Source organism: Onychostoma macrolepis, chromosome 23, assembly GCF_012432095.1.
Source record: "Onychostoma macrolepis isolate SWU-2019 chromosome 23, ASM1243209v1, whole genome shotgun sequence".
In the NCBI taxonomy this organism is placed as follows: Eukaryota; Metazoa; Chordata; class Actinopteri; order Cypriniformes; family Cyprinidae; genus Onychostoma; species Onychostoma macrolepis.
In genome coordinates this window covers 6,155,200-6,182,616 of record NC_081177.1, presented here as the reverse complement: position 1 = coordinate 6,182,616, position 27,417 = coordinate 6,155,200, and the positions used below count along the sequence as shown (strand labels likewise).

At 35.4% G+C, this 27,417-nt stretch overlaps 2 protein-coding genes and 1 long non-coding RNA gene across 8 annotated transcripts in view; 1 reads left to right on the top strand and 2 right to left on the bottom strand.

The window, feature by feature from the left end:
- The window catches only part of src (v-src avian sarcoma (Schmidt-Ruppin A-2) viral oncogene homolog), a 58,706-nt gene extending 56,417 nt beyond the window's left edge, over positions 1-2,289 (bottom strand). For both annotated transcript variants that reach the window (XM_058762455.1, XM_058762456.1), the window contains exon 1: positions 1,925-2,289. The gene's annotated coding sequence lies outside the window, so the exon portion shown is untranslated. The remainder of the gene's footprint in view (positions 1-1,924) is intronic.
- Positions 2,221-24,496, top strand: LOC131531601 (uncharacterized). 2 transcript variants are annotated; one of them, XR_009268732.1, is made up of 3 exons: positions 2,221-2,347; positions 13,890-14,043; positions 24,163-24,496. It is a non-coding gene; the product is annotated as an uncharacterized LOC131531601 (long non-coding RNA). The 2 variants fall into 2 exon arrangements; XR_009268733.1 differs by lacking the exon at positions 2,221-2,347 and adding an exon at positions 12,515-13,322.
- Positions 4,556-27,417, bottom strand: part of kcng1 (potassium voltage-gated channel, subfamily G, member 1) — a 76,963-nt gene continuing 54,101 nt past the window's right edge. For all 4 annotated transcript variants that reach the window (XM_058762457.1, XM_058762460.1, XM_058762459.1 and 1 more), the window contains 2 exons: positions 11,726-12,589; positions 4,556-8,080 (listed from right to left, as the gene is read on the bottom strand). In XM_058762457.1, the coding sequence (XP_058618440.1) occupies positions 7,301-8,080; positions 11,726-12,517 (1,572 nt within the window). In that variant the 5' untranslated portion in view covers positions 12,518-12,589 and the 3' untranslated portion in view covers positions 4,556-7,300. The remainder of the gene's footprint in view (positions 8,081-11,725; positions 12,590-27,417) is intronic.

Sequence of the window (27,417 nt, the reverse complement as noted above, 5' to 3'; positions counted from 1 at the left end):
ACATTTAAATACTCTAATAACCCATTTATTCACTATAAAGAACATTTTGTGGAATGGAAAGATTCTACAGAACTAAAAGGTTTTGAGAGCCAAATTGAGAACCTTTATTTTGAAGAGTACAGCCTTCCAAACATTCAAACCAGGGTCGATTTGTTTAGTACAAACCACGCTCTCACTTTAACTTACCTAAGTGCATTTTGCCATGAAGAATGAGGAGGCTGAGAAAACAAAATACTCTGAGGACGGCAAGTGTGGGCGAGGCCTTTCTACCAAGATGAGAAGTGGTAAACTAACAAATTATAGCTCAGTTCTATGCTTAAACTCCCCTGATATGATTTCTAAGGCTCTAAACCCATGACTTACAGTTTTGTACAGGAAATATCTGCTAATGTAAACCCCCTTAATCTACTGTAAAGTGATGCAAGGTGTTTCTCATAAAAAGCACTATATGGGGAAAAAAAAGTGTGACTATATTAAGTGGACATCACAATGTCTGAAAAAGCCTAAAAATGACCAACCCAATCTCACAAGAACAATATTTTTCAAGCTGAATTTGTACAATGTGATTCATACGAATACATACCATTTTTTAGAAAAATATAAGCATTAAGGTCCACGCCTAAACCTAACCTTCAGTGGGGCGTGAACAGAAAACAAAAACTAACAAATGGGATTGTATGAATTCATACAAATCAGCCACAAATTTGTCAAAACATAAAATAGTTGCCATGAGAGTGTGTTGAAATGACAAGTTGATTCAAGCCGATTACGGTTTTCTTAAATTTAAAGATGTCCAAAAATAGGAATTAAACACTCATGCCTTATGACAAACTCAATATTTAGAGATTTGAGTCATTTTGAGTGGGAGAACCATAATCCCAAACACCGCCAACAAAGCAGGCGAGAACTTCTCTTTAGTTCACTGAAGAGGTTCACTGGCTGACTGCCGTGTTCAGGAGGCGTTAGATAGATAGATAGATAGATAGATAGATAGATAGATAGATAGTCAGATAGTCTGATTAAGCAGAAAAAGAAGCAAGTAGGCCTACTGAATAAAGACGTAGGCTACACAACTCCAACAACGATCTTCGTCTCAGATGTTTCTACTAACCAGATACAAATGAGAGAATAGTTGTACACATCTATAAAATGAATGTGGATAGCAGATCATATCATTTGGTCTGAGAAATATTTGAGTTCATATTGGAATGTCTGTCGTGTAATCTTGGTTATCTGAACAGCTTTACACATTGTTGAAATCTGCAACTCTAGAGGAGACACGTGAAATTACTGGTTTGTTTTTCTTCAGGAGAAACATATGAGAAGATCTTCATTTAGCCTATTCTCAATACTGTCTAGAAGAAACAACCGACACAGTAGAGAAAAAAAAAAAAAGAGATCTGATTTGCAATTTTCCGTTCCTACAGGGAGATCTAGTTCAGGTGTGACGTACAAAAAAAAAAAAAAAAAAAAAGGGGAAAAAAAGACAAATCCAGACTAGTCCTTGACAGGACTTCGGCTAGTTTTAGTCATCTGAAGCAGCTCACCACATTGCGGTTGTTTGTCACACAAATAAATCAATAATCACACGAATTGCATCTGATTTAAATGGAAAACATTACGAGCATTTGTTGTTGTTGGTTGAGACACAATCTTATAGTCCATTTAAACCGGCAGATCGGAGAAAAAAAATACCCGGATTTATAAACACCATGGACAGATATTGAACACGCACCTTCGTTTTATACAGAACACCATAATGTTTATATATTTCAATCAACCGGAAATGTGATTAAAATCACCTTGAGCTCTGTTTTTAATCTCAACGCCCAGCAATAAATAAATAAAATACTAGCTATATATATATAGCTATATATATATATATTTAACAAAAAAAAACATAATCCAGTCGTAGCCTACTCACCTTGTCGAGAACCACGAATGTGGTGTGAATAAAATCCGGTTCCGCTGAATGACCTTTGAGTTACTGTTGTCGCTGTATGTATGAATGAACGAGGCTCAGCTTTCCATAGTCAATAACGTTGACCGGCTCTGATTTGAAGAAATGAAACGGAGCGAGTGAACGCGTTCAGTGCGCGTTCATGACGGGGGTTGCCTGGGAACGCGCACAGCTGCACGAGTCATCGTTAATAACAATGTCACGCCGGTAACAATTAATATATCCAGCGTCAAGATCAAACGCGATCGGGAATGATCTGATGATGCCTGGATACGCAGCAGTAGTTTATGTCGTCCCTGAGAAAGCGCGCACGGCTGAAGGGGGAGTCAGACCCATGACACCCATATGAGTCTACGATGATGGGAAACTGGAAAGGCAGCAGGGAAGGTAGGGCGCTTTGACGTGACACTGTTTTACTACGTTACACTAGACTAGCAGAGACAAGTCTGCAACAGCAGGAGAGAGAGAGAGAGAGAGAGAGGAGGGCCTGGAATGGGGTTCATCATGACTCTGTCGAGAATTTAAGGTAACTGGGCCACCTATTGCTGGATCTGGGGCATCCGAAACGTCATTTTGAGATTGCTCAGTGCAAAAATAAATAAATAAAAAATTTAACTAAATAAAAATAATTACATAAATAAATACAAATTTATACATGGCGTAAATTCACTAGTCTGTCATAAATGTAAATAAATCTAAAAGGGAAAATAGGCTACTGACAAATAGAAATGTAAGCGGGGTTTCGTTTTTGAACAAATCTGTCCTTGAGCAAATCATTTAAAGAGTTGGATCACCCAAAAATGAAAATTAGCCCATTATTTACTCACTCTCAAGGCATCCTAGGTGTATACAACTTTCTTCTTGCAGACAAATGCAATCGGAGTTATATTAAAAATGATCCTTGCTCATCAAAGCTTTATAATGGCAGTGGGCGGGTGTTTCTTTTCAACAGACCAAAACAAGTCCAATAAAGTGCATCCATCCATAATAAAAAGTGCCTCACATGGCTCCGGAGGGTGAATAAAGGCCTCCTGTAGCGAATCGATGTGTTTTTGTAAGAGAAATATCCATATTTAAAACATAATAATCACTTTTCTCTAGCTTGCTTTAACAGGTGTACACGGAAGCCGTTATGGGTGGATGACATAAGACTTTGGCTTAGAGCATATGCGCCAGAGTCAGGCGAAAACCAACATTTGTTTACAGGAGCAAAGGAAGCCGAGTTTCCTTGTTTTATCAAAAGAAATAACATCCAGAGAAACATCCAGCCACTGCCATTATAAAGCTTTGAAGAGCCAGGATAATTTTTAATTTAACTCCAATTGCATTCGTCTGAAAAAAGGAAGTCTTATACACCTAGGATGCCTTGAGGGTGAGTAAATCATGAGCTAATTTTCATTTTTGAGTGAACTAACCCTTTAAGCGAATGTATCGCTCTCGTCCACTGAAGCATTTCGCGTGATAGCTGTAAGTATGAACAACTGTAGCACGCCCAGTAGCATTCGAAGGCGGGTTGATGTGGAGCATTTCATTGGTTAGACTGATGGACGAACACGCCCCCTTCACTGTACTAGTCGGTGACCTCATTGGTGAATGTAGATCTAGTGACTGACTGAATGCGATTTGTGAATAAGTCGGTGTTTTTAAGGAATCTGGTGAGTGAATATTTCAAAGAATAAATAACTAGTTATACCGCAAAAGACACGCAAAATTATCCCCACCTACTGGCGTAATGTTTTAACCTGCAACAAGAGACACTGAACAAACCAGAGTGAAATGTTTTGGAACGGATTCTAAAGATTAGAACCAAATGAGATGGATCACAAACATTTAAAAAAATAAAATAAATAAATAAAAATAATATTAAAAAAATAAAATAAAATAAAAATAATAAATATATATATATATATATATATATATATATATATATATATATATATATATATATATATATACATATTGGGAGAATAAATAGAACTGAATTAGAATAGAACAGAATTTCTTATTTTAAATGTGATCATCATTGCCAATGGAATAATTAATCCAAATAATAAATTAATATATTGACATATATTGAATGTGTATATTGTTAGGCTATATTGTTTTCTAAGAGATTTTATCACACAACTAAATCTGTTGAATGTATATAGGCTACTTTCCGAGGTCAAAGTAATTCTAGAGGATTTTTTTGTAAAGTTTTTCTAGTGTCTCCATAAAGAAAGGGAATGCAGACATATGCACGTTCCTCATTGAATATTTGAGACTAGACTGATTGACTGATTAAATGGATTCATATTTTTTGTGAGTGCTTCCCTTTAGCTTTGAATTTTCTGTAATTTATGACAAGTCTCATCAGGTTTTGACAGCCACACACATACCAGAGATGAAGGCTTGAGGCCAATTCATGCTGTCTTCCTCCATTTGCACAATATATGTTTGTTTTACAGTAAATCAATATTTTCAGCCAAAGATGTGGCACTGCTGCTCTCTACTGGTAAATACTGGTTGCTCTTGGAAAGCCTGGTGTTTCGTGAAGTCAACACATTATTTACTGTAAATTCCAGCAAGAGACCAACATTTGTACGAAATGAGACCATAAAAAATGTAACCACAAGAAAAATGAAATTAGGTTTATTCATGTTGTGTGATTTATTATTATTAATATAATTATAAAAAAAAAAAAAAAAACAGTATGCGTCGTGAAAAACTATATAGGGAGATGTTCCTGGCAGGTGATTTCTTAGCAATAAACATTACATATTGTATATTGTGATACAGAATTATATGGCATGAAATCTGCAGGTTATATGGATTTGAATCATATACTTCAGCAAATATCAGCAGCACGAAACCTTGAACATAAACCTGGTGTTTAAAAACATAATTCCAGTGATGTGATTTGTGTTTGTTAGAATTAAATTTGCACAAAGGGAAGATACTCATGCAGTACTGAAGTACTGAAAACACATGTGCAGATTCAACAGAGTGAAGTGTTGATGGTCATCATATTGAATTATTTCCTGTTGTTAGGTGAGATCACACTCGACTTTGTTTTCCATTCGCTTCTATTCATATGCATGCAAATATGGGAGACCGAGTACGCACGCATATGTGCAGAAGATTCGTCTTTTGCTGTGTATCAAAATTTGGTGACCTGTGAATTCATAAAGATGTTTAATCAATAGAAGACCTAAATGTCACACAGAAATATATATATTTTTTTTGCATACTTAAAGTGTAGTGTGAAAGCACCTTTAAGCAGAAAGATTTTGAAAAGGGGCCTGAAAAAAAAAATGTCTTGGAGTTTGATGAATTGAAACAGAAATGCTCAGTTTTGCTTCTTAAAAGCATAGTTCACCAAAAAAGGAATATTCTGTTATTATTTACTAACTCTCATGTTGCCTCAAAACATACTTGCTTTCTTCCATGACCTATCCTGGCCACTCTTTTCAATATAATGCAGAGTAAGTGAATGGGAACCGGGCCTGTCAAGCTAGAAAATGACCAAAAAACGCACCATGAAAGTTTCATAAAAGTATATATCAGGACTTCAGAGGTCGCATGATAGCTTTGTGCTTATTTTAAGTTTTTATTTACTTAAAATCTTTCTTTACACCTTGATGCGTTCCTGTGATATTTTAGTATTTTATATATTAGTATTACACATTATTATTTATATTATAAATATTTACAGTATATAAATGTACATACTTTTTTGAATTAGTTTTGAATTATTATATTTTCAGTTTTCATTTTTATTTAAAATTTAGTAATTTAGTTTTGTAACTTTTATTAGTTTTTGAGTTTTATCATTTTTATATAGCTTTTCATCTTTATATATAACTTTCATTACTTGGTTGTCATTTAAACATTTCTAATTTCTAAAAGTGTTTTTGTTTGTTTGTTTAATTTAGGTTTTTCATCTAATTCTTTAGGCTATTTTATTTTATTAGGCTATCTTTCAATCACTGAAAACAACTGTTTTAATTTCAAATTCATGACTGACTGAATTCTTTTGAATCTCGTGAAATGAGTCTAAAGTTTTTTGTTTTTTTTATAATTTCAAAAGGCATTATATAGCACACAAATAATTTTATTAAACTTACATGGCAGCTTATGTCCTTTTTGATGCTTGAAAAGTGCCAGTCCCACATTCATCAATAATTTTTAGATTATTCAAAAATTCTCTTCTTGTGTTTCACAGAAGGTGGTTTGAAATGACAGGAAGGTTCTGAAAGTTTTCAAAGTGATCCTAATGTTATCGTTGCTTTGTGTCGTTATCATTACAGTTTCGTTGTGGACTTCCCTTTTCTCACAGAATTGGAACCATTATTAAAACTTCATTGTTATCATTATAGTTATTGACCTTGGTGTGAACGGGCCTTTAATGAGGACAGAATTTTCATTTTTTGTGACCTACTTCATTAAGATCAACCTTATCGCATTTACTTCCAATTTTATAGCCAGTCATTTCAAATAACCCCAAAGACCTCGATTACGTAGGTCTGAAAGGTTCAGATATGTTCAACTTAAACTCAGTAGTCAGTTCTGCTGGAAGGTTCACGACTGAGCACCCCTTAAAAGACTTTTAAATGGATAGTTCACCCAAAAATGAAAATTCGGTCATCACATGGATTCATTTTACATTCAATGGAGAGACTGTGACTTGAAGTCATTTCACCCAAAAATGAAAATTCTGTCATCATTTATTTACCCTCAAGTTGTTCCAAACCTGTATGAGTTTCTTCCTTCTGCTGAACAAAAATGAAGAGATTTTGAAGAATGTGGTTAACCAAACAGCTGACGGTAGCCATTGACATCCATAGTATTTTATCCATTTAATGGCAGTCAATGGGGACCATCAACTGTTTAATTACTCACATTCTTCAAAATCTTTTTTTATGTTCAACAGAAGAAAGAAACTCATCCAGGCTTGGAACGGCTTGAGGGTGAATAAATGACAATTTTCATTTTTGGGTAAATTCTACTTGTCCTAAGGTCTTTGCACACCGAGTACGTTGTGTCAATCATGTTTACACACTGCCTCCGAAAGTTTCGTCCGTCATAAAAATATTTGGATCAGGTTTGTTTTTCTGCGTTTTCGCATAAGATTTTGATAGGAAAGGATGACGAATACGAAAAAATTTTGGACTCAAGTGTGCAAGGACCTTTAGGGGTTTGGAAGGACATGAGGGTGAGTAAACGATAATAGAATTTTCATATTTGAAAATTAAATCCCTTTAACAGACTGTTGATGGACAATGCGTAAAACGACATTCAAGATATAAAACAGCTGCTTTATATTCCGCGTCCATTAGCGTCGTCCACGTTTGCGTCCTCCTATTCCTCGCGGTTTCTGTGATCAGACGAGACGCTAGGAAAAAGCACGTTGCTCTCCAGCGACAGGTTGCTGCTCAGACCGGCGATGCGGCTGCGCAGCAGAAAGTGAGTCCTGCGCTGCAGCAGCCGCTGCTGCTCCTGCTTGAGCTCCACGTAGGAGCGCGAGAACGTGTGGAAGATGGAGGTGACGGGGAACGCCATGAGCAGGATCCCGCTGAGGATGCTGCTGAGCGCCACCACCTGTCCCGGGATGCTGCGCGGCACCATGTCGCCGTAACCCACCGTGGTCATGGTGATCACGGCCCACCAGTACGTTGCAGGGATGCTACTGAACTCTCGCGTGACCCCGGCCTCGTTCTCGATCAGGTAGAGGAGCGGCGAGAAGAGCGCTATGGCCACGCAGAGGAAGAGGAGGAGCAGGCCGAACTCCCGCGTGCACCGGCGCGCCGTCAGCCCGAGCGTCTGGAGTCCGAGCGAGTGGCGCGCCAGCCGCATCACGTAGAGGATGCGTAACGCCCGCAGCACGCGCAGCACCAGGCCCACTTTGTCCAGGTAGCTGCTGCCCGAGCCCAAGCGCTTCTGGCCCGTGGAGGTGCTGTCCACCACCAGCGTGATGTAGTAGGGCAGGATGGCTATGATGTCGATCAGGTTGAGCGGCCGCCAGAGGAAGGCCAGCTTGCTGCGGTCTTGGATGAAGCGCAGCGTGAACTCCAGCGAGAACCAGGCCACACACACCGTCTCCACGATGAAGATGTTGTAGCACATCTGAGAGCATTTGCCCTGAAACAGACGAATTGAAAGTTGCATATATAAACCACCATTCTAAAGTCTTGATGCTTTTACTCAGCAAGGACGCATTAAACCAGGGTTCCTCAAATCTTTCCCTGGAGGGCCAATCTTCTGCAGAGTTTAGCTCCAACCCTGATCAAACCTACCTGTGATTTTCTAATGATCTTGAAGACTCTGATTAGCATGCTCAGGTGTGTTTGATTAGGGTTAGAGCTAAACTCTGCAGGAGTGGGCCAGATTTGAGGATGCCTGCATTAAACTGATCAAAAGTGACAGTAAAGGCATTTATAATGTTGCAAAAGATTTTGATAAATGCTGCTCTTTTGAACTTTTTGTTCATCAAAGAATCCTGAAAAAAGTTGGTTTCCACAAAAATATTCAGCAACGCTTAAAACATTAATAAGAACACTAAATCCTTATTAATGTTTTTAATATTGATAATAATCAGAAATGTTTCTTGAGCAGCAAATCAGCATATTAGAATGATTTCTGAAGGATCATGTGACCCTGAAGACTGGAGTAATGATGCAGAAAATTCAGCTTTACATGACAGGAGTAAACTAAGTTTTTTAATACATTCACATAGAAAATATTTATTTTCAATTGTAATAATATTTTACAAAATCACTGTTTTTACTATATTTTAATCAAATATATAGAGCTTTGGTGAGCATAAGAGACAAAATATTAAAAAACTTGTTTTGCATTCAGCGACAAAAAAAGTATGAAAAAGTTGTATGTATGTTGTATGCATTGTTGTATGTTATAGGGTGTTGTGTGTGTGTGTGTGTGTGTGTGACCCTGGACTGCAAAACCAGTCTTAAGTAGCACGGGTATATTTGTAGCAATAGCCTACAATACATTGTATGGGTCAAAATTATCGATTTTTCTTTTATGCCAAAAATTATTAGGATATTAAGTAAAAATCATGTTCCATGAAGATATTTTGTAAATGTCTTACTGTAAATATATCACAACTTAATTTTTGATTAGTGATATGCATTGCTAAAGACTTCATTTAGACCGCTTTAAAGGTGATTTTCTCAATATTTGAATTTTTTTGCACCCTCAGATTCCAGATTTTCAAATAGTTGTATCTCAGCCAAATATTGTCCTATCATAACAAACCATACATTAATAGAAAGCTTATTTATTCAGCTATGAATCGCATATAAATCTCAATTTAAAAAAAAAACCAAATTGACCATTATGGTTTTGTTTTTTGTTTTACTGGGTCACACACACACACACACACATACACATAGGATATAACCATCCTTTAAAAGGTTCATCCTCTGATCCCAGCCAATGTCTTCTCAGTTGTAATACTGCTAGTTCACCATTAGAGGAAGCCAGGGATTCATGAAAACACATCCTTCCTTGATTTGTTTTCAGAGCTTTGCTGATTATTATTATTATTTCACCTCGTCTCACCTCGTTTCTTCCTGTGTATTTTTCATTCTCATTAAATCTTAGAATTGCACCTTGAAGACTAACAACAGCAAAGTAAGAAAAATGTGTTGATTGTGATGCAGAATATTAATTCAGCTCAACTGTGAAAATGGTGCCACTAAGTGCATTGAAAATTAAACCCCATTGTATAAATATTGTTTGCACGCTTGATGCTTCAGTGCTAAATTTAAAATGATAAAATGTTAGAACTACTTACCTGCATCTTTGCATCCTGGGTTCTTAAAAACAAACTCTGTGCCAGACATACAAACCACCAGAACTGATAAACCCTCTTGAGATCATTGCTTTTATGAAGATAAAATTAAAACCTCTGTCACAGGCTATTTATGGTAATCTATTGGGAGGGGAAAAAAAATGTGTTCCTCCAAATAATGTTGCTATATCTGTTAGTATTTACTTCATGGTGACGTTTAGACCAAACACAAAGGACATAATTCATGAAAATGGAAGGAGCCTCTGTCTGGCTGGTGCTATGTTGGTTTACCTCTTAATTGAATTTTCTAAGCTCTGTTTTTCTCTGTATCAGGGGCGGCCATTTTAATTATTCCAATGACTGATGTGAGCTGAGACAATGGGTGTCTTAATTCAATTAGAGAAGGAGCTGGTTTAATGTGCGAGTCAGTCTAATTGCCACAAATTATTTCTGGAAAAAGATGACCTCTCCTGTAGCAAAGACTTCTGCTGGAGCAGATTCACTCTGGTTGAGCAGAACGACTGTGAACAGGGGTCTCGGAGCTTGATGAATTTCAGTAAGCGTGCTCAATCTGGCTCCTTGAGATCTTTCTTCCTGCAGAGATGAGCTGTGAGACACCTGCCTGTAATTTTCAAGTGAACTTAAAGACCTTGATTAGCTGGTTCACGTGTGTTTGAGTTCCAACTACAGTCTGCAGGAAGCAAGATCTTCAGGAGCAAACCTGAATTTTAAACTCCAGTCAAATTTATTTGTATAGCACTTTTCACAATACTACACTTTGTTTCAAAGCAGCTTTACAGAGATTCATAATGTAAATGTTTATAATATCTTTAAATATTCATGCCTTATAGTAGCATTTATCAGATTAAAGCAAGGCAATCAAATTGTTACTTCTGATTGTGATGATACACACAATCAAACAGTCGAGATTTGTTATACTACATAGCCCTGCAAAGTACGTTGCATGTATTCTGATGTATGTACACTATATGTACTACTGTATATATCCAACTTTAAAGAAAGAGCTGGGCAATATTATAGCTAAATTTTGTAACGAAACAAAATCGGACAGTTGAGATTTGCTCTATAGCATAAATTGTTTTACGTGAAAAAGTTACAAGTATTTTCTAGGAATGCACCGTATATCTGTTATTGACATATTGACCACTGGCCAGTATTAGCCTACTGATTTTTTTAATTATTAGTATCAGTCTTTATTAGATATTTAATTGTGCGTAATCAATTCCCCCATTTATAAATTTCGATTTGATAGTTTAACATTTATTTAAAAAAAAAACAATTAACACTGTTTTCAAAAAGAATATGCTATTTTCATACTGTCCATTATAATATTGCGATGCCAAAATTCACTTGCAACATTTAAAATGTTTAATTTAAGATTATCAGATTATCTGTATATCGTCCAGAAACTTAATTTAATATCGATACATACATATTTACCTATTTTTAATTAAAAAAATTAATGCATGTCATGCAAATTTGATTTACACTACTATTCAAAAGTTTGCGTTAGGCAACTTTTTTTTTTGCTCACCAAGGCTGCATTTATTGGATTTAAATTACAGTAAAAACAGTAATATTGTGAAATATTATTACACTGTAAAATATACTTTAAAAATGTCTTTTATTTCTGTGATGCAAAGCTGAATTTTCAGCATAATTTCTCCAGTGTCACATGATCCTTCAGAAATCATTCTAATATGCTGATTTGCTGGTCAAGAAACATGATTATTATTATCAATGTTAAAAACAGTTAATATTTTTGTGGAAACCATACATATTTTAGGATTTAAAAAAAAAACAGAATTTAATTGAAACAGAAATGATAAATGTCTTTGCTGTCACTTTTGATCAAATTAATGCATCCTTGCCTAATTAAAGTTTAATTTCTATTTAAAAAGCCCCAAACTTTTGAACAGTAGAAGATCGCAGGACACACTGATACTTACAGTCTCCTCCTCCTCTCTCATGGCAGGCATGGTGCTTATGGATAGGTTGATGGCTGTTATCGTGACGAACAGCACCGACAGGCAGGCGAAGATCTTCCCGGGCAGGCCGGAGTGAGGCTTCTCCACCATGTCTCTTAGTTTTCCCATCCAGTGGCTGAGACGAGACTCCCTGGCCAATCCGCTTTCGCTGTCCTCCTCGTCATCCTCGTCCTCCTCCGCCACCCGCTCTAGCTCGTCGCACTCCTCCACGCGCTGCAGGAGGCGTCGCCGGCAGCACCATTCCAAGCTCTCCTCCGGGACGCCCCAGTAGAGCAGCTCTTCTTGGAAGGACAGGGCGCACATCTCGCGCAGAGAGCGCAGCTTCCCAGCGCGCAGGAAGGTGAGGATAGTCCGGAAGGCGCAGGGGCTGCGGTCGAAGAAGAACTCGTTGTGGACCACGTCGTAGTCGTCGCACACCCGCATGATCTCGTCAAAGCTGCTGCACAGACGCAACTGGCCCAGGCGTGAGAGGGGGAAGTCCTCCAGCGTGGTCCAGGGAAGCTGGTACCGCAGGCCACCCACATTAATGATGACGTGCAGCTGCTGGCCGCAGGACAGTAGGTTGGTGTTGTCGTCCGGATGGAGCGCATCGGGGATGCTGGGGTCGGTCGGAGGCAGTCGTTGCGCCCGTTTGTAATAAACACCCTTGAGGGCCTCTTGCTCCTGGATGGGCGGCACATTCAGAGAGGTGTCCGAGGTGCAACTCAAAGCGCTGTAGTCGTAATCCGAACCATCGCCTGCCAGTAAAGTCATCTTTCACCCAGCCACCTCCACCTCAGCAGCTGTCACATGCCTGTAGTCCAGCGTTTCCTCTCAAAGAGTGACCTGCTCAATGAAACAAAGGCGGCAGATTAGTGATCAAGGAATTGAGGCCTGTTCACTCCTAGAGTGATAATGATAACTAGGGGTGGGTGATATCACCAAACTGTATCACGATATCACCTACATTATATATCACAATATAAATTTGTTTTCTTTAAATAGGGTCTTTATGATATTCGACATGAATATCCGATATGAATTCGGCAGGCAAAACACCATCATCACTAGGAATCGGGAAATTAGGGAGTGGAATTCGTTTCCCCAATGGACCCACCTCCGATTCATTCAAGTTCGTTAACTTGAACACGTGAATTCACCGCATTGATCATAAGCTGCCTGATTCGGATAGCATGACTTCACGCATCGCTACATTATTGAAATGGAATCCACGAGTTATGTGACCGACTCGAGAACAAGTTCAGATGGAAACTTCATCCCCAAGAAGGATATCAACAGATCAGCATCCTCGCCACGGCTTCTATGTTTCACTCTCTCGAACGTCTTCACAAGTTAATGCTCTCAGGTTATTAGCAACATGCGTGTTGCTATGGCTATCCGCGTTGCTTAGGCTCATTTAGTTGTTTAGTTGGCAATGTGCGGTACTATGTTACTGGCATACACTTGTCGTTGCAATATGCTGCGCATAAAGGGGGATACAATGCCCCTTTACAGCAGTTTCAGTGTTTATGGAACTGCATTTGTAAAATTGGATATACAGTCACTTTACACAGAAAAGGTTAGTAAGCATTTTTTAATCATGTTAACACATATTGTTATATTTTGTTGCTGTACTATTGTAGCCGTGATTTTAGACCATTATACCAAGCAAAACCATTTTAGGACAAACGAACAAAAAAAACTTTCAAATAGATGAATGAACACAGGCACTAAAATGAAAAACCCATCCGGAAGAGGTAGCGAGACGAAGCAAATGCTATTACAATAAGAGGCTCGGCCGGCCGATGACATCACTCGGGTCCCTCTTCCTCTGTAATGCACTACAAAGTACTTTCTAATGGACACTAACCTCCCGGGTTCTGCTGATCAATAATCCTGCTATCTACTTTTTTGGGACAGACTCTGTGATTTAGCACTAGTAAAGAGCAGTAGTCAGTTCTCCTCATTTGATTGGTTGTCTGCAGTGCACACACCATTCAAAACGAGAGACATTGTTGATTTAAGATTTTTAGCAAAACCGATCCTATTTCATGCTACTACCTTCAAACTTTTGACTAATAATTAGCATTTCTTGTTTTTCACCCCACAAGGCCTTATCTGCATCACTTTCATCTGCTGTTTTTAGGAGCATCTGGGACGTTCAGATAAGATGCTGTATGTTCTGACTTGTTGTGTGGGACCTGCCAATGAATGAACCCTTGCGAAACAAGTGAACAGAATATCTTGGCACGCAGCTACCTAGCCTGCGATAGCCCGCGACAGGAAGCTTTCCCATCCAAGTAAGAGTGTGAAAATGAATAACTCGAGTGCTTCCAACACCTCTTTTTCAAACTCGTCTCAAACGTTCACCTACACAACAAGTGGAGTATTTTGAACCAGAAGAAAAGGTTCTATATAGAACCTTAAAAGGTTCTATCAGGCGCTACATATTTGGAACCCCTAAAAGGTTCCATATAGAACCCTTTTTAAGGGTTCAATCAAAAGAACCCTTTAGGATTCTTTGTAGCTGGAAAAAAGGTTCTATATAGAACGCTTTAGGGGTTCCCATTATGGGATATTTTTTTGGATTTAATTTTTGTTTTATTTTAATTAAATTTTAAGACTTAAACAGCTCATATAGCTACTTTATTACTAGAAAAACTGAAATAACTATAAGTATAACACATCAAGGAGTTGTGTGATCATTTAAGACACTTTTATTAGCATTTACAATGACGAGCAATATATAACAGCAATTCATAGTGCAACAGTTACAGGGATTAACATAAATCCATGTTTCTTTATTTATTTGTACATTTTTTTTATTATTTTTACCTGTCTAAAATAGCACTCTCCATTTTAGAAATTTTGTTTTTTCAACCCCCTCCACCTTACTCACCCATCCAACATGTCAGTCACAAATATATGTTGATTGCTAGAAACCACACACACACACAAAAACACACACAATTGAATGTTAACTTGCACAAATAAAGTTAACTTGCAAAAATAATTAAAAAAAATTAAATACATAAGTAAAATTCGAATGTGAAAATTTTGTCATCAAATAGTATATTAATGACACTCTTATTTTGCATCTCACCACCAGGTCATTACCCTTTACCTTAAATAAATGTCAAGTATTTGCTCCACATTCCCCTATAAACCAAGTAGTTTTATTTTTTTATTTTTTTGTATGCTGCAACTTTCCCCAGTTCTGTAACCCATGAAAGATGGTGAACCACATGTTTCTGAAAAGGGAACTATAGTATTGTGTTTTTGTTTTTTGTTTGTTTTTTTTAATTTATAAGCATTAAATATTAATTTTACATTCAGATAAGCATTTAAACAATAAAAACAAAGGACCCATGACAATTTCAGCACTGGGAAGGGCTAAATAGTGCTGATTGAAGTTAACTGAGTGATGGCTTTTGGATGCTCCATACTGAGCAAAAAGTAGACTGCAAACAGATACTTCTGGCATCTCTGTGTTATTGGTCATTGACACATTCATTTTGATGCTAACTCTCTTTGCGATGGGTAGGCTTGACATCCTAAGATGGGGATATAAGTCAGAGAAACATTTATTAGACCTATGGAGAGTACAGTACAACAGGAAAAAGAAAAGAATCTCTCACAATTAAATCAAATCTTAAAACTTACTTGAATTAGAGAGAAGTGTGGTGTTTTCATCTGAATGTAGATGACCAAACAAGTAATGTTGCACTCCAGAGTCCAGACCTGCAGTGACAGTGCAAAATATTGATTTATTTATCAATCAGTCATAAGAAATTGCATGATAAAAGGTGGAAAATAGAAAAAAAAGAAAAGAAAAAAAAGATATCAGTAATTTAAGATTAGCTGATTGATGAGTTTCAGTTGGTACTGTTAGGAAAAATAATGTATATAAAAATAATGTAAATAATGTACCTTTTGTGTTATTGTTTTGCAGCAGGTTGGTCATATTTCCTCTGACTTCCACTTTTCAGCTCTCTGATAAGCTGGTGCTAAAACTTTAACAGTGCTCTCTGTGTGTTTTGAATAATATACAATTACTTCAGCAAAACAAATATTTGTTTTTCACTATACTATAACTGCAAACACCAAATACTCAGTTATCCACAGAAAAAATGGAAACATCTCCATCAGCTGCTTCTCTCTTTGTTCTTCTTGGTTTGAATTCATGTTTATAACGGCAGTTTGAAGGCAGTTTGACCGAAACTTTGTTTCATCTTTTCCTATACATATAGGTCCAATACACTCTACGGGGCAAAACAATATTACCTTAGGCTATTACATGAACTCTCGCCAGCATTATTGATCAATTCACAACCGTTTTATCAAGATACTTTAGGGATTCATGTTAAAAATGACAAACCTCCCGGCGGAGAATTGTGCAGGCCTGGACAACGCGATAAACCACCTTTCTTCTTTTAGCTTCTTGAAAGAAACGTGTAACGTTATGCTAACTAAATATGACCAGGGTTTATATAAAAGTAATTAAAATAAGCTAAAATGAATTAATTTTCTCACTTGCCAATGTAATCGTCGTTCTCCCGTGAACCGTTGAAGATCAAAGATCATTTTATGCATATGTTTGGAGGGATGAGTTACAAGAATAGCCTTTTAGAATCTAAATGAAACGCTGATATGAGCTGGATATGAGCATGTTGCTCGTCAATAAAAGAGCTGCAGGGCATCTTACATCACATGATAACTAAAGAACTTGCAATCATGTCTGTGTGCTGATTAAATAGAAGACTAGCATGTACCTTTTAATGAATAGATAGAACTGTCCAGATTGCTATATACTGCTAGTACACATTTATTTATACCTGATCAGTTTGTTGGTATAAATTATAAATTTTAAGTTTATTTTCTTCAGAATAAAGGTGTGTCAAAATAAAATTGAAAGAAAAACACAAATATAATGTAGTATAATAATTGTAAATAGCCTAATGTGTAAACATACATAAAGCATGGATTTGTGCCGAAAAGGGTTCTTTCTCCTTATATAGAACCTTTTCGGCATAAAGGGTTCTTTGGAGTTGAGTAAAGAACCCTAGGTAACCCATACTAAATGATGAATCGAAATGCTCTGGCTCAACATCTCACCAGTGAAGACATTCACCTCCCAGACACCCAGACAAGGTTGGGCAGAATTTATTAGCTTCTTTTCACTTTGGGAAATTGAATTGAATTGGCCACGTCCCACAGAAAGAAAATCAACACAAGTAATGCATTCTAGTAAATTAAATCGCAGGCTTTTTCAGTGTTATTTCAGTATCATTGAGGTACTATTTTCATATTTTTTTAAATATTTTGAATACAATTTTTTGGTATTTTACATTTAAAGTTTTATTTAATATATATATATATTTATTAGGGGTGTCAACGTTAACGCATGCGATTAATAAAAAAAAGTTAGCGCGTTAATATATTTTTTAACGCAGATTAATCGTTTGATAAGGTTTTACCCCAACTTCTTCCTGTCATCGCAGCGCGGAAGGTTATCTATCATTGTGTGATAAGGGCACGTCCTGATATTCCCGAGTTAGACGTGTTCCTGGGTCAACATATTATGTTGACCCTGGAACAACATTTTAATCCAAAAATATAATCTTAACCATATTCCTACACCTAAACCTAACCTTACCCATGAGTAATCCCTAAAATCAGAGGAACTGATAGATGAATTACACTGATGTACAGGTACCAAACACTGATTGTAATCCTAAACTTCACAAAAATTATAAACTGGTTCTTGAAATCTGATTGGTTAATCACAATGTTGTTCCAGGGTCAACAAAGATGTTGACCCAGGAACACGTCGCACTCTGCAATATCAGGTTGCAATATGGTCTGTATGTGATTTTCTTGAGAATGTGTACGTCTGAAATGCTAATTTGTGCAGCGATATAACAGGCTATAAATAGCATATTTTAACAACAGTAAACGACCAAATTCCACATGTGATCGCAAAAGGAAGTTATTACAAACACTCGATGGTGGTTTGAAGTGAGTTCTGAGTAAAAGTGTACTATTAATCTCATAAATTGTCTTATGCAGCATGATGCTAATATTAGCTCTAATGCACCTGCAGAACAGGTCCAATTCTTCTTTATAATGCATTTTATCATAATACTTCACATAAGGTCGCAAGAAATGTTTTGTTGTATTTATACTGTATACTGGGATTGAAGCGATGTGGCTTGGTAAACGTTTTATCGCCAGTTTAAGGGCTGATAATGGCTGAATAAAAACAAAAGAATAATGATAAAAGAATAATAAGGATTATGTCTCATACCTGGCGGAAGTGTGAAAGGTTTCCTTAAACTAGTTTGTCATGCATTTTTTTTCAACACATTTACAGGTAAATCCTAGTATTTTAAATTTGCGATTAATCATGATTAATCACAGACCATGACTGTGATTAACGCGATTAAATTTTTTCATCGATTGACAGCACTAATATTTATTTAGTTTTCATTAAATTTTGTGTTGTCATTTTTAGTACCCCCCCACCACCACAAATGTCAGTTTTAGTTTTAGTTAATCATGTTATAAAATGAGAAATGCTGCCTTTGCAACAACTAGCTTAAATAAATAATGTTTATTTTATATATGTGTGTGTGTGTGTGTGTATATATTTTGTTTTTATTTTAAGATTTTATATTTAATTAATATTTATTTTATTTCAAGTAATGAATGTTTTATGGTTAACTATAACAAAAATCACAATTTGAGTTAATTGAATGTATAATATATAAAATGACAAAATTATTAATAACATAAAAAAATATACAATATGTGACCCTGGACCACAAAACCAGTCATAAGGGTCATTTTCTTTTAATTGGAAAAAAAAAAAATAATAAAATAAAAAAGGTTTGTTAGGATAGGACAGTATTTGGCCAAGATACAACTATTTCAAAATCTGGAATCTAAGGGTATATATATATATATATATGTATATATATATATATATATATATATATATATATATATATAATTTTTTTTCAAACAGCATTCATAGTTTACAAACTTTGCTTTTCTAGTTAAAAATTAGAATGTCCTTCTAACTTGCATTCAAATTCAAATTGCATATTTAATTATTTAATATTACATTTTAAGTTCACTTAATTTATAATGTATTAAATTAAAAATACATATAATTAATAATATAAATATTAAAAAGTTAATTTATTTTAATTCTGAATGCCACACCCTGCCATAAAAGCACCACAGAAGCAGTATTATTAATAACATAACTAAAAATAAAATGACTCAAAAAAAAGTTATACTTAATATATAAATAAATACAATATGAATACAAGTACATTTATTTTGTAAGATATCAGTTCATTTTAAATTTTATCTCCCGTCTTGCATTCTGTCAATTCAAATTCAAATTCAGGAATTCAGTTGGAATTTTAAAGTCATTGTCATTTCAATTCCAAATGGTGCACAACGCTGTTCCCAGATGCTTTACGCCCTTCATGGCCAGTGTCCAAACTAATTAAATCAATTACCATGATTAAGCTGTAATGGGTTCACAAGTCACAAATTAGTGTCTGCGGCCCTGTGTGTTCAGGCACCAATCAGAGGCCAAGATGGGAGACTTCGGGTTGCTAAAATCAGGAAGCGCGTGCGTCACTGCATGCTTATTAAGCACCTGCACTGTCAGTCGCCGCGAGATAATGATTACGCTTGGCCTTTTGTTTCCGAGCTGTCAAATTAAGCATGCGCCAACCACTGGGCTGCCGAGGAGCGTCCACTGCCTTAATCTTCCGCTCATGCCAGCCTTTATCTCAAGAAGGGTTGAGTGTCAAAGAAGGAGTGACATGAGAGGAAGGTGAAAGGCAGAGGTCAAGAAATTCCTCACAGTGACGGGAAGAAGAGGAATGGACATCTTTGGAAAATGGCAAACTGGTGGTGTTTAAGTTGACAGGCAAACACTAGTTGCCAGTTTCCAAAGATTGGGCAAAGACAACAAAAACATCAATCATTTACTTAACCTGCACTAGATTTGATGGCAAAATAAAAGATATTCTGAAAAAAATAAATAAAAAATGAAATAAAAATGAAAACATATTGTCTGCACTATATAAGCTGCAAAAAATAAAATAAAATTCAGAATTGAAGATTTAGCTCCCATTTATATTATGAGTGTGACTTTTTATTTATTTATTTTATATATTGAAATGGCCACGCCTAAGAGGAAATTGATTTGGAATAACAAGAAAGGGAGCTTACTGAATTGCAATTCAAAAAGTAATGCATTCTTGGACGTGTTTTAAGAACACATTAATAAAATTATTAATTTAAACAACAAAAAAGTCTTTCTTTCTTTCTACTAATCTAAGTTAGTTCGTCTGTAAGGTCCATAAAACATTGTACTTAAATGTAAATAAAAATGACCTAAATGAATTAAAAATGGTAAGTTTTTATAATTAAATTACATAAATTATTTTTTTAAACTTCCAAACAAGGCTTTGTTTTGCTAAACTCAAAACTATGCTTTTGTAGTTAAAAATCCTCATTTGCATTCAAATTCAAATTGCAATTCTGGATCCTCTTGCTACCTTAATTCAAATTCATTTCAGGAACGGCTATTGCTACCTCAATTACAATTCTAGAATTCAAATTATTCTCAATTCAATTCCAAATGGCGCATGGCACCCACAGATAGTTAAATTCATTAAATTGCCTTAAAACAACACAGAAATAGTCCATATGTTGTATGCCAGGTGTTCAGAAGCCATCAAATCTAGTGCAGTGCTTCTCGATGTGCTACATTTGGAAATGTGCATGTGTGATTTTGGGGTAATGATAACTGGGGTAATATAGATCTTATTTTATTGTATGTTCATGGTGCTTCTGTCACCTGGATGCAGTATTTCATTGTTCACATTTTTTCCCCAATGCATTCTTCAAGATTTCTTATCCACAGAAAAAAGAAAGTCAGTGGGTTTGGAAGAACAAGAGGATGAGTAAACAATGACACAGTTTTCGTTTTGGTGAACTATTCCTTTTAAGGAACTACAGTATGGATGGACAGAATGAAAGAGTGTGCGAGAACAATCGAGGTGCAGAGCGAACCTTTGAACCGCAGCGTTGGTAACAGTGAGTTTCAAGCGTATATTTCTTTCTGACGCAGCGAGATCACAGCTCTGCTCCAGGGCTTTTTCTCCAGATTGCCTCTGAGTCACAGGACTGTGATTCTGGCAGTAACATGCTGAGCACACTTTCCAACCTAACAGCACTAACCTCCATCATGTAGAAAACCGAGCGCTGGGGATCTGAACCCTCTGCTTTCAAAGTACACTTCTTCCCAAAATGAGAATTTTGTCATTTACTCACCCTCACATCTTTCCAAAACCTGTACTTTTCTTTCATGCGTAAAACATATATATTAGGGCTGTGGATGTAATGTGTTCATTTTATTAATTAGCTATAGAAGCTATGGAAAAACAATACATTTAGGTCACATTGTTAATCTTACATTTCATACAGTTGATTGGCGATGAACTTGATGCAGCCCACAACTGTAACAATGTAGCCTATAGAATTCTGTTATATGCCCCTAAAATTCAGGATATTGGGGCAAAAATGCCCCGTATGAGTTTCTGTCTCATATTTATATCATATAATATAGTTAAGCAATATCACACGAGCAACGAGTGCAGTTTTTGTCCCAAAGTGCAAATGTGATATTGATTTTCAATAAATAAGAACAGTTCAATACATAAGACATTAATATTGTGTTATATTTTAGACACAATTTTGTCTGTTTTAGCTCAGTTTTCAATAAAAATATTAACTGAAAAGCCACAGCAGAACTGTTGTGCATCTATGAGCAACACACAGTGATGGTTCGTTTCTGAATGAATCCACGTTTTGAATGAATCGTGTGAACCAATGATTCAACGGCACATTCATAAAGGGAGCCATTTACTTCATTCCTGAATGATTCAGCCATTTGAACGAATCAAATGAATTAATGACTTAATGACTGACTCGTTAAAACATTTGCTGCCACCTACTGGCAGTTTTAGTTTCTTATTTCTTATTCATCATTTCATTAAAAATAATTGCAATCAATCAAATAAATAATTAAATAAATAAATAACACTAAATGGATAGTTCACCCCAAAAAATTGCCTAAAATATCTCAACCATTACCGCCATTTCAAACCTACGTGACTTTCTTTATTTTGCAGATCTTTTGAAGAATGTTTGTAAACAAATTGTTTACACCTCTGAGGTGCAATAAACAGTTGCACAGTTTCTACCAATTCAGATGCAGCTTCTGAAAAAAAATAATAAATCATGGCCTTTGTAGCCTAACAGTTTATATGTAATACATTTTATGTTGAATCAAATCAAATAATTCTAGCTACTTTTTGCAATGTCTATTTGATGCTTTTATCATTTAACACAATAATGACTTTTTCATTTTTTTGGAGGGGGGGGGGGGCATTGTGTAATTAATTTGATTAAAAATGTAATCGTTTGACAGCCTTAATATATATATATATATATATATATATATATATATATATATATATATATATATATAGCAGAATGTCCAAGCTGCTCTTTTCCAAACACAATTTTTAAGAACAAGTGCCATTTGAACAAAACTAGTTGTTCCCCAATTTTCTGTTTGATGACTGAGCTACTTGAGCAGAATAAGAGAGCGGTCTGGTAATGTGATATTTAGTATGCAGAGCACAGGAAGATTACAGGCGTTGCTTATTTACATTGCTGGATTTGGTGACTGTTGAAAGGCAAGAATAATCATACTGTGACAGCCAGAGAAAATTACTTAATGGGAAAATTGCTTGTGTGTTTAATACACTCAGGGCAGTCGTGCAAAATTTAATGGCAACAGCCTCCGTGCTGCTTCTGATATATCAAAAAACCCAGCTGGATCTGATATCATAAGGCCAAATCTGACAAGTTTCATATTTTGATCAGCTAGAAAGAACAAGTCTTACTCCCGCTGCTACTTACATGAGCTGTGAACCGTTTAGGCCAAATATACAAATTAGTGCTGTCAAACGATTAATCGCATCCAAAATAAAAGCTTTTGTTTATGTAATATATGTCTGTGCACTGTGTATATTTATTATGCATATATAAATACACACACATACAGTATATATATTTAGAAAATATTTACATGTATATATTTATATAATTTAAATTATATATAAATATATTTACTATACAAATATAACATATTTTTTAAATATATACATGCATGTGTGTGAATTTATATATACATGATAAATATACACAGCACACACGCATATATTATGTCAACAAAAACTTTTATTTTGAATGCAATTAATTGCGATTGATCGTTTGACAGCTTTGTGTGCATGTGTGCGAAAGCATAATGGCAGAACAATAGCAAGAATATCAGTGTTGTATCTCGTCAAAGTGATGGATAACATGGGAAATATCTCCTGGCTTATTTGTATGAGGCTTATTGAATTATCTATGGCTGATACTTATTTGCATGTCAGACATAATAGAAGCCAAAGCTTTTCTTCTGGTACATCTTTACACACAATAAAACATCCTCGCTGTGCTGTTAAACACATCAAAACACATCATCCAGCGAACAGAACGGATGGCCGATATATTAAATATTCATAATGATACTGTATATACTTGATCATTTTGATGGTGATGTAAATTCGAGCGCTGCACTTATTTTAATGTGCTCTTTATTTAAGCATTGAGTTCTCAATTGTCTAGTTGTTTTTAGAGTTCTGTTCTCAATCTGTTTTCAAAATTGATAATATGTTTCTCGAGCAGCAAATCCGCATATTAGAGTGATTTCTGAAGGATCATGTGACACTGAAGACTGGAGTAATGATGCTGAAAATTCAGCTTTGATCACAGCAATAAATTACATTTTAACTTGTAATAATATTTCAGAATATTACTGTTTTCATTGTATATTTGATCAAATAAATGCAGCCTTGGTGACCTCAGACTTTTAAACAGTATATAGGTATATTGCTGTTTTTGTAACCATGTACTGTTATATTAGTGATTTTAGAGGAAAATTATTAAATATCATGCTTTCTTGTGCTAATTTTGTCAAATACAGCAGAAAAACATACCATACATTTTGTGTTTTAGTTTATACATTAAACATTTTTAATTTACCTGGGGGAGGGGGAAATCACTTTTAAGACAATTTTAGATGAACGTATAAATACATAGATTTATATCAAATTCATCAATTGGCTAAAAAAACATCAAATGTAATTTTTAGTTATATCGCCCAGACCCTACTGAACGGCTGGTAAAGTATTCTGATGTCAATGTTGTGCATAATTTCCATTATGTTCCTCGCATCATTATGCTAACTATTTCTGTGCACTTTAAATCCACAGTGCTCATGATTAAGCAGGGAGACTCATGTTTTGGGTGATGATACACCATCCTCCACTGCTGCCTGGTGAGAGCTCTTGGCAAACGCGCCCCACCCCGTCCCACGCATCTCATGCTCTCTTCTGGTGCCACCCACCCATCGTCTATGGGGTCCGGTCTGTATCCTGCAGCTCTACGTCTCTAGGACTTCTGCTCCCTCTACCCCTCAGATTGATGCATCATGCCCACGAGTGGATTTGTCAAAGAAATGCCAGCGGCAGTTTGTCTGTCACCATCAGATTGATCTGTTCATTTTTCCCATCACTAATGCACTACAAGTAGTGCCTTAACACAGTGGTTCCCAACCACGTTCCTGGAGGCCCCCCAACACTGCACATTTTGCGTCTCTCCTTTGTCTGACACAATCTTTTCAGGTCTTGGAGTCTCTACTAATGAGCTGATGATCTGAATCGGGTGTGTTTGATTAAGGAGACAAGGAAAACATGCAGTGTTGGGGGGCCTCCAGGAACGTGGTTGGGAACCACTGCCTTAACAGACACTTCAATTCAAAGTGATTCCAACCTACAACCTTCCAGTTATTAGTTTACAACTTCAGGGTAAACATGAGCTATTTGCAAGCCAACTTCACTTACGTAATGGTTTAAATTTTCAAAAAACAAAACAATCACTTTGGATGAAAAAGTGTTTGCCAAATGCATTAATGGAAATTTTTAATCCCCCAAATTCTTATTTTCTATTACTTCCATTATAAACTTTTTTTCATAGTTATATTTACCACTATTTGTTTGGTTAATTATAGGCAAGAGTTTTGCTTAAAAGACTGTTTACAGTAATAAATATCTATTTGCACTGCCAAAAATCATCTTTTAATTAGTATTTATGTGTTGTTTACTTGCTAAAATATCTAAAAATGCTTAGAAAAGTTTCACTTGAGAAACAACACTACATAAGATATAAGGCTTGTTTTCATAAATTGTGTCTTGAATATAAATGCCTTTTGTTTCACTGCACTGGCAGATGTTTGCACTTTTTTTCTTGAACTTGTTTACACTTAAAAGAAGTCTGACAGTGCAGTAGACAAAATACACTTGTATTAAAGACACATAAAGAAAACAAGTCTTACTATCTCAAGTAAATATATATTTTAACTAGAAAACCAGGCATTTGTTGGTTATTTTTTGCAGTTTGGCTACTGGTTATGATCAATACATTTTGAGAAGTCAAATAATCAAGTCAATTTTGCCTTCATAACCTTTAAACACAACACAAAGTGACATCCTCAAAGATTATGGCTCATTATTTTTGTTCATTAAATGACTCACACCACAGATTTTTGAGTTTGTGAGTTATTCTTAAATGTTCGCCTTCTGGAAAAACCACGGCTCTCAGCGTGAATTATCTTCCTTTACCAAAGACACACAGTATGAAGGAGCAAAACCACATTGACTGTATCTCCACTAGCAGAACGGCAGTAAATAATGCTGCTCTCTCCTCATCTGTATCTCTGACACTTGTAGCTCGCAGCAGTGAATATTCCCTGCAACAGATCGGCAGGGACGCGGTAAGAACATCTCATATACCGACTCTATGCACACACAACACATGTTTAAACCTCGGGATGTTCAGGACCAACAGCGCCTGCAGCTACGCTCATATCGTAAGACATCTGCTTACATCAACTCAAACGCGAATCGGAGAGAGAGACAGAGATTTTTTTTTTTAGATATTAGTGGGTGGATTTAATAAATCGCTGAATATATTGAAACAAGTAACATCTTCGGGCTATAATTGCTTTCCCTTCCTCTCATGTGTCCACTGTACATAAAACAGTCTCTGGGCTCCGCAGCGGTTCAGCAAACCTCTCCATCTTCTCACTGTACTTAACCTTTGCCACAGCACTGCTTCTATTCCTGGTGGGTTTTCAGCACATCACCGGCAGAGAAAGGCTGATGCACGGCAGTCTGACATGCCAAAATCTCGGAGTTTGTATTTGCATTTATATCCTTGCAGCGGGGTCATCCTGATCTCCATTTCTGCACTAAATCCTATGTTTATTAATGCATTGTTGCAGGCATACATTGACAATATGGTCAAAATGCAAACCTCCTCATCACGGATTATCATCACACTACCGGGTGAATCTCACCAAGCATGCAGGAACATGTTCAGGTCATATGCTACTTCAAGAAAAAAAAAAAAAGTAAGTAATTATGTTTGTTTTTTTGACAATAATAGATGGCATTAAAGCACACAATGCCAAGTTCCATTAATGTAATGCAAAATAAAAAGATAAATCAAAAATATATGTAAATATAAATAAATTTATAAGAATAAATAAAAAATTACTATAATTCAAAAAATATTTTATATGTAGTAAAAAAATGTTATATATGGTGGAAGTATTTTTTGCACTGAATATAATTTGGGATACTATACAATTTTAATGAGAATGTAATGAGAATCATCACTGAGATTTATAATGGGAAATGCCAAAAATGTCAAGATGCACTGTTTAAAAATAATGATAATTAAAAAAAAAAAAGTGTTTAAAAATGTGCTTAAATGTCATGAAAAAAAAAATTAACAAAAAAACAAACAACCCCCCCTGGTCACACCTTACTGGTCAATAACAATATTTTTTTAAATTGAATTATTAAATATTGGTATTATTTTTATAATTTTATAGTAGTATTTTCAATATCATTATATAATTCTAAAAATATTATAAAAGAAAATGATACTTTATATAATACTATGAAAAAGCTATACACACACACACAAATATATATATATATATATATATATATATATATATATATATATATATATATATATATATATATATATATATATATATATATATATATATATATACATATATACATATATACAGTATATAAAGATTATAATGTGAAATGTGACCCAGACATGTTTTTGTGAAATTTGCCTTATTAGGAATTTAATTTATTCTGTATTTTAGTTAAAAATTTTCTCTTATTTTTAAGAAGTAATTAACAGTTTTTTGTAATGTAAGTTTGGAGGTAATTAAAATATTATCCTTTTATCACATATTTGAAAACAATAAATGTCATGACAATAATGCAAAAAAAAAAAAAACTTTATTAAATATTACTATTATTTTTATAATTTTATAGTAGTATTTTTAATAATAATATTTGAAGACATTAATCCGAAACACTGATGCAAAATAATCATCCTTGAAATTCTAGTAAATGAAAAGGGACAAAATATTGATG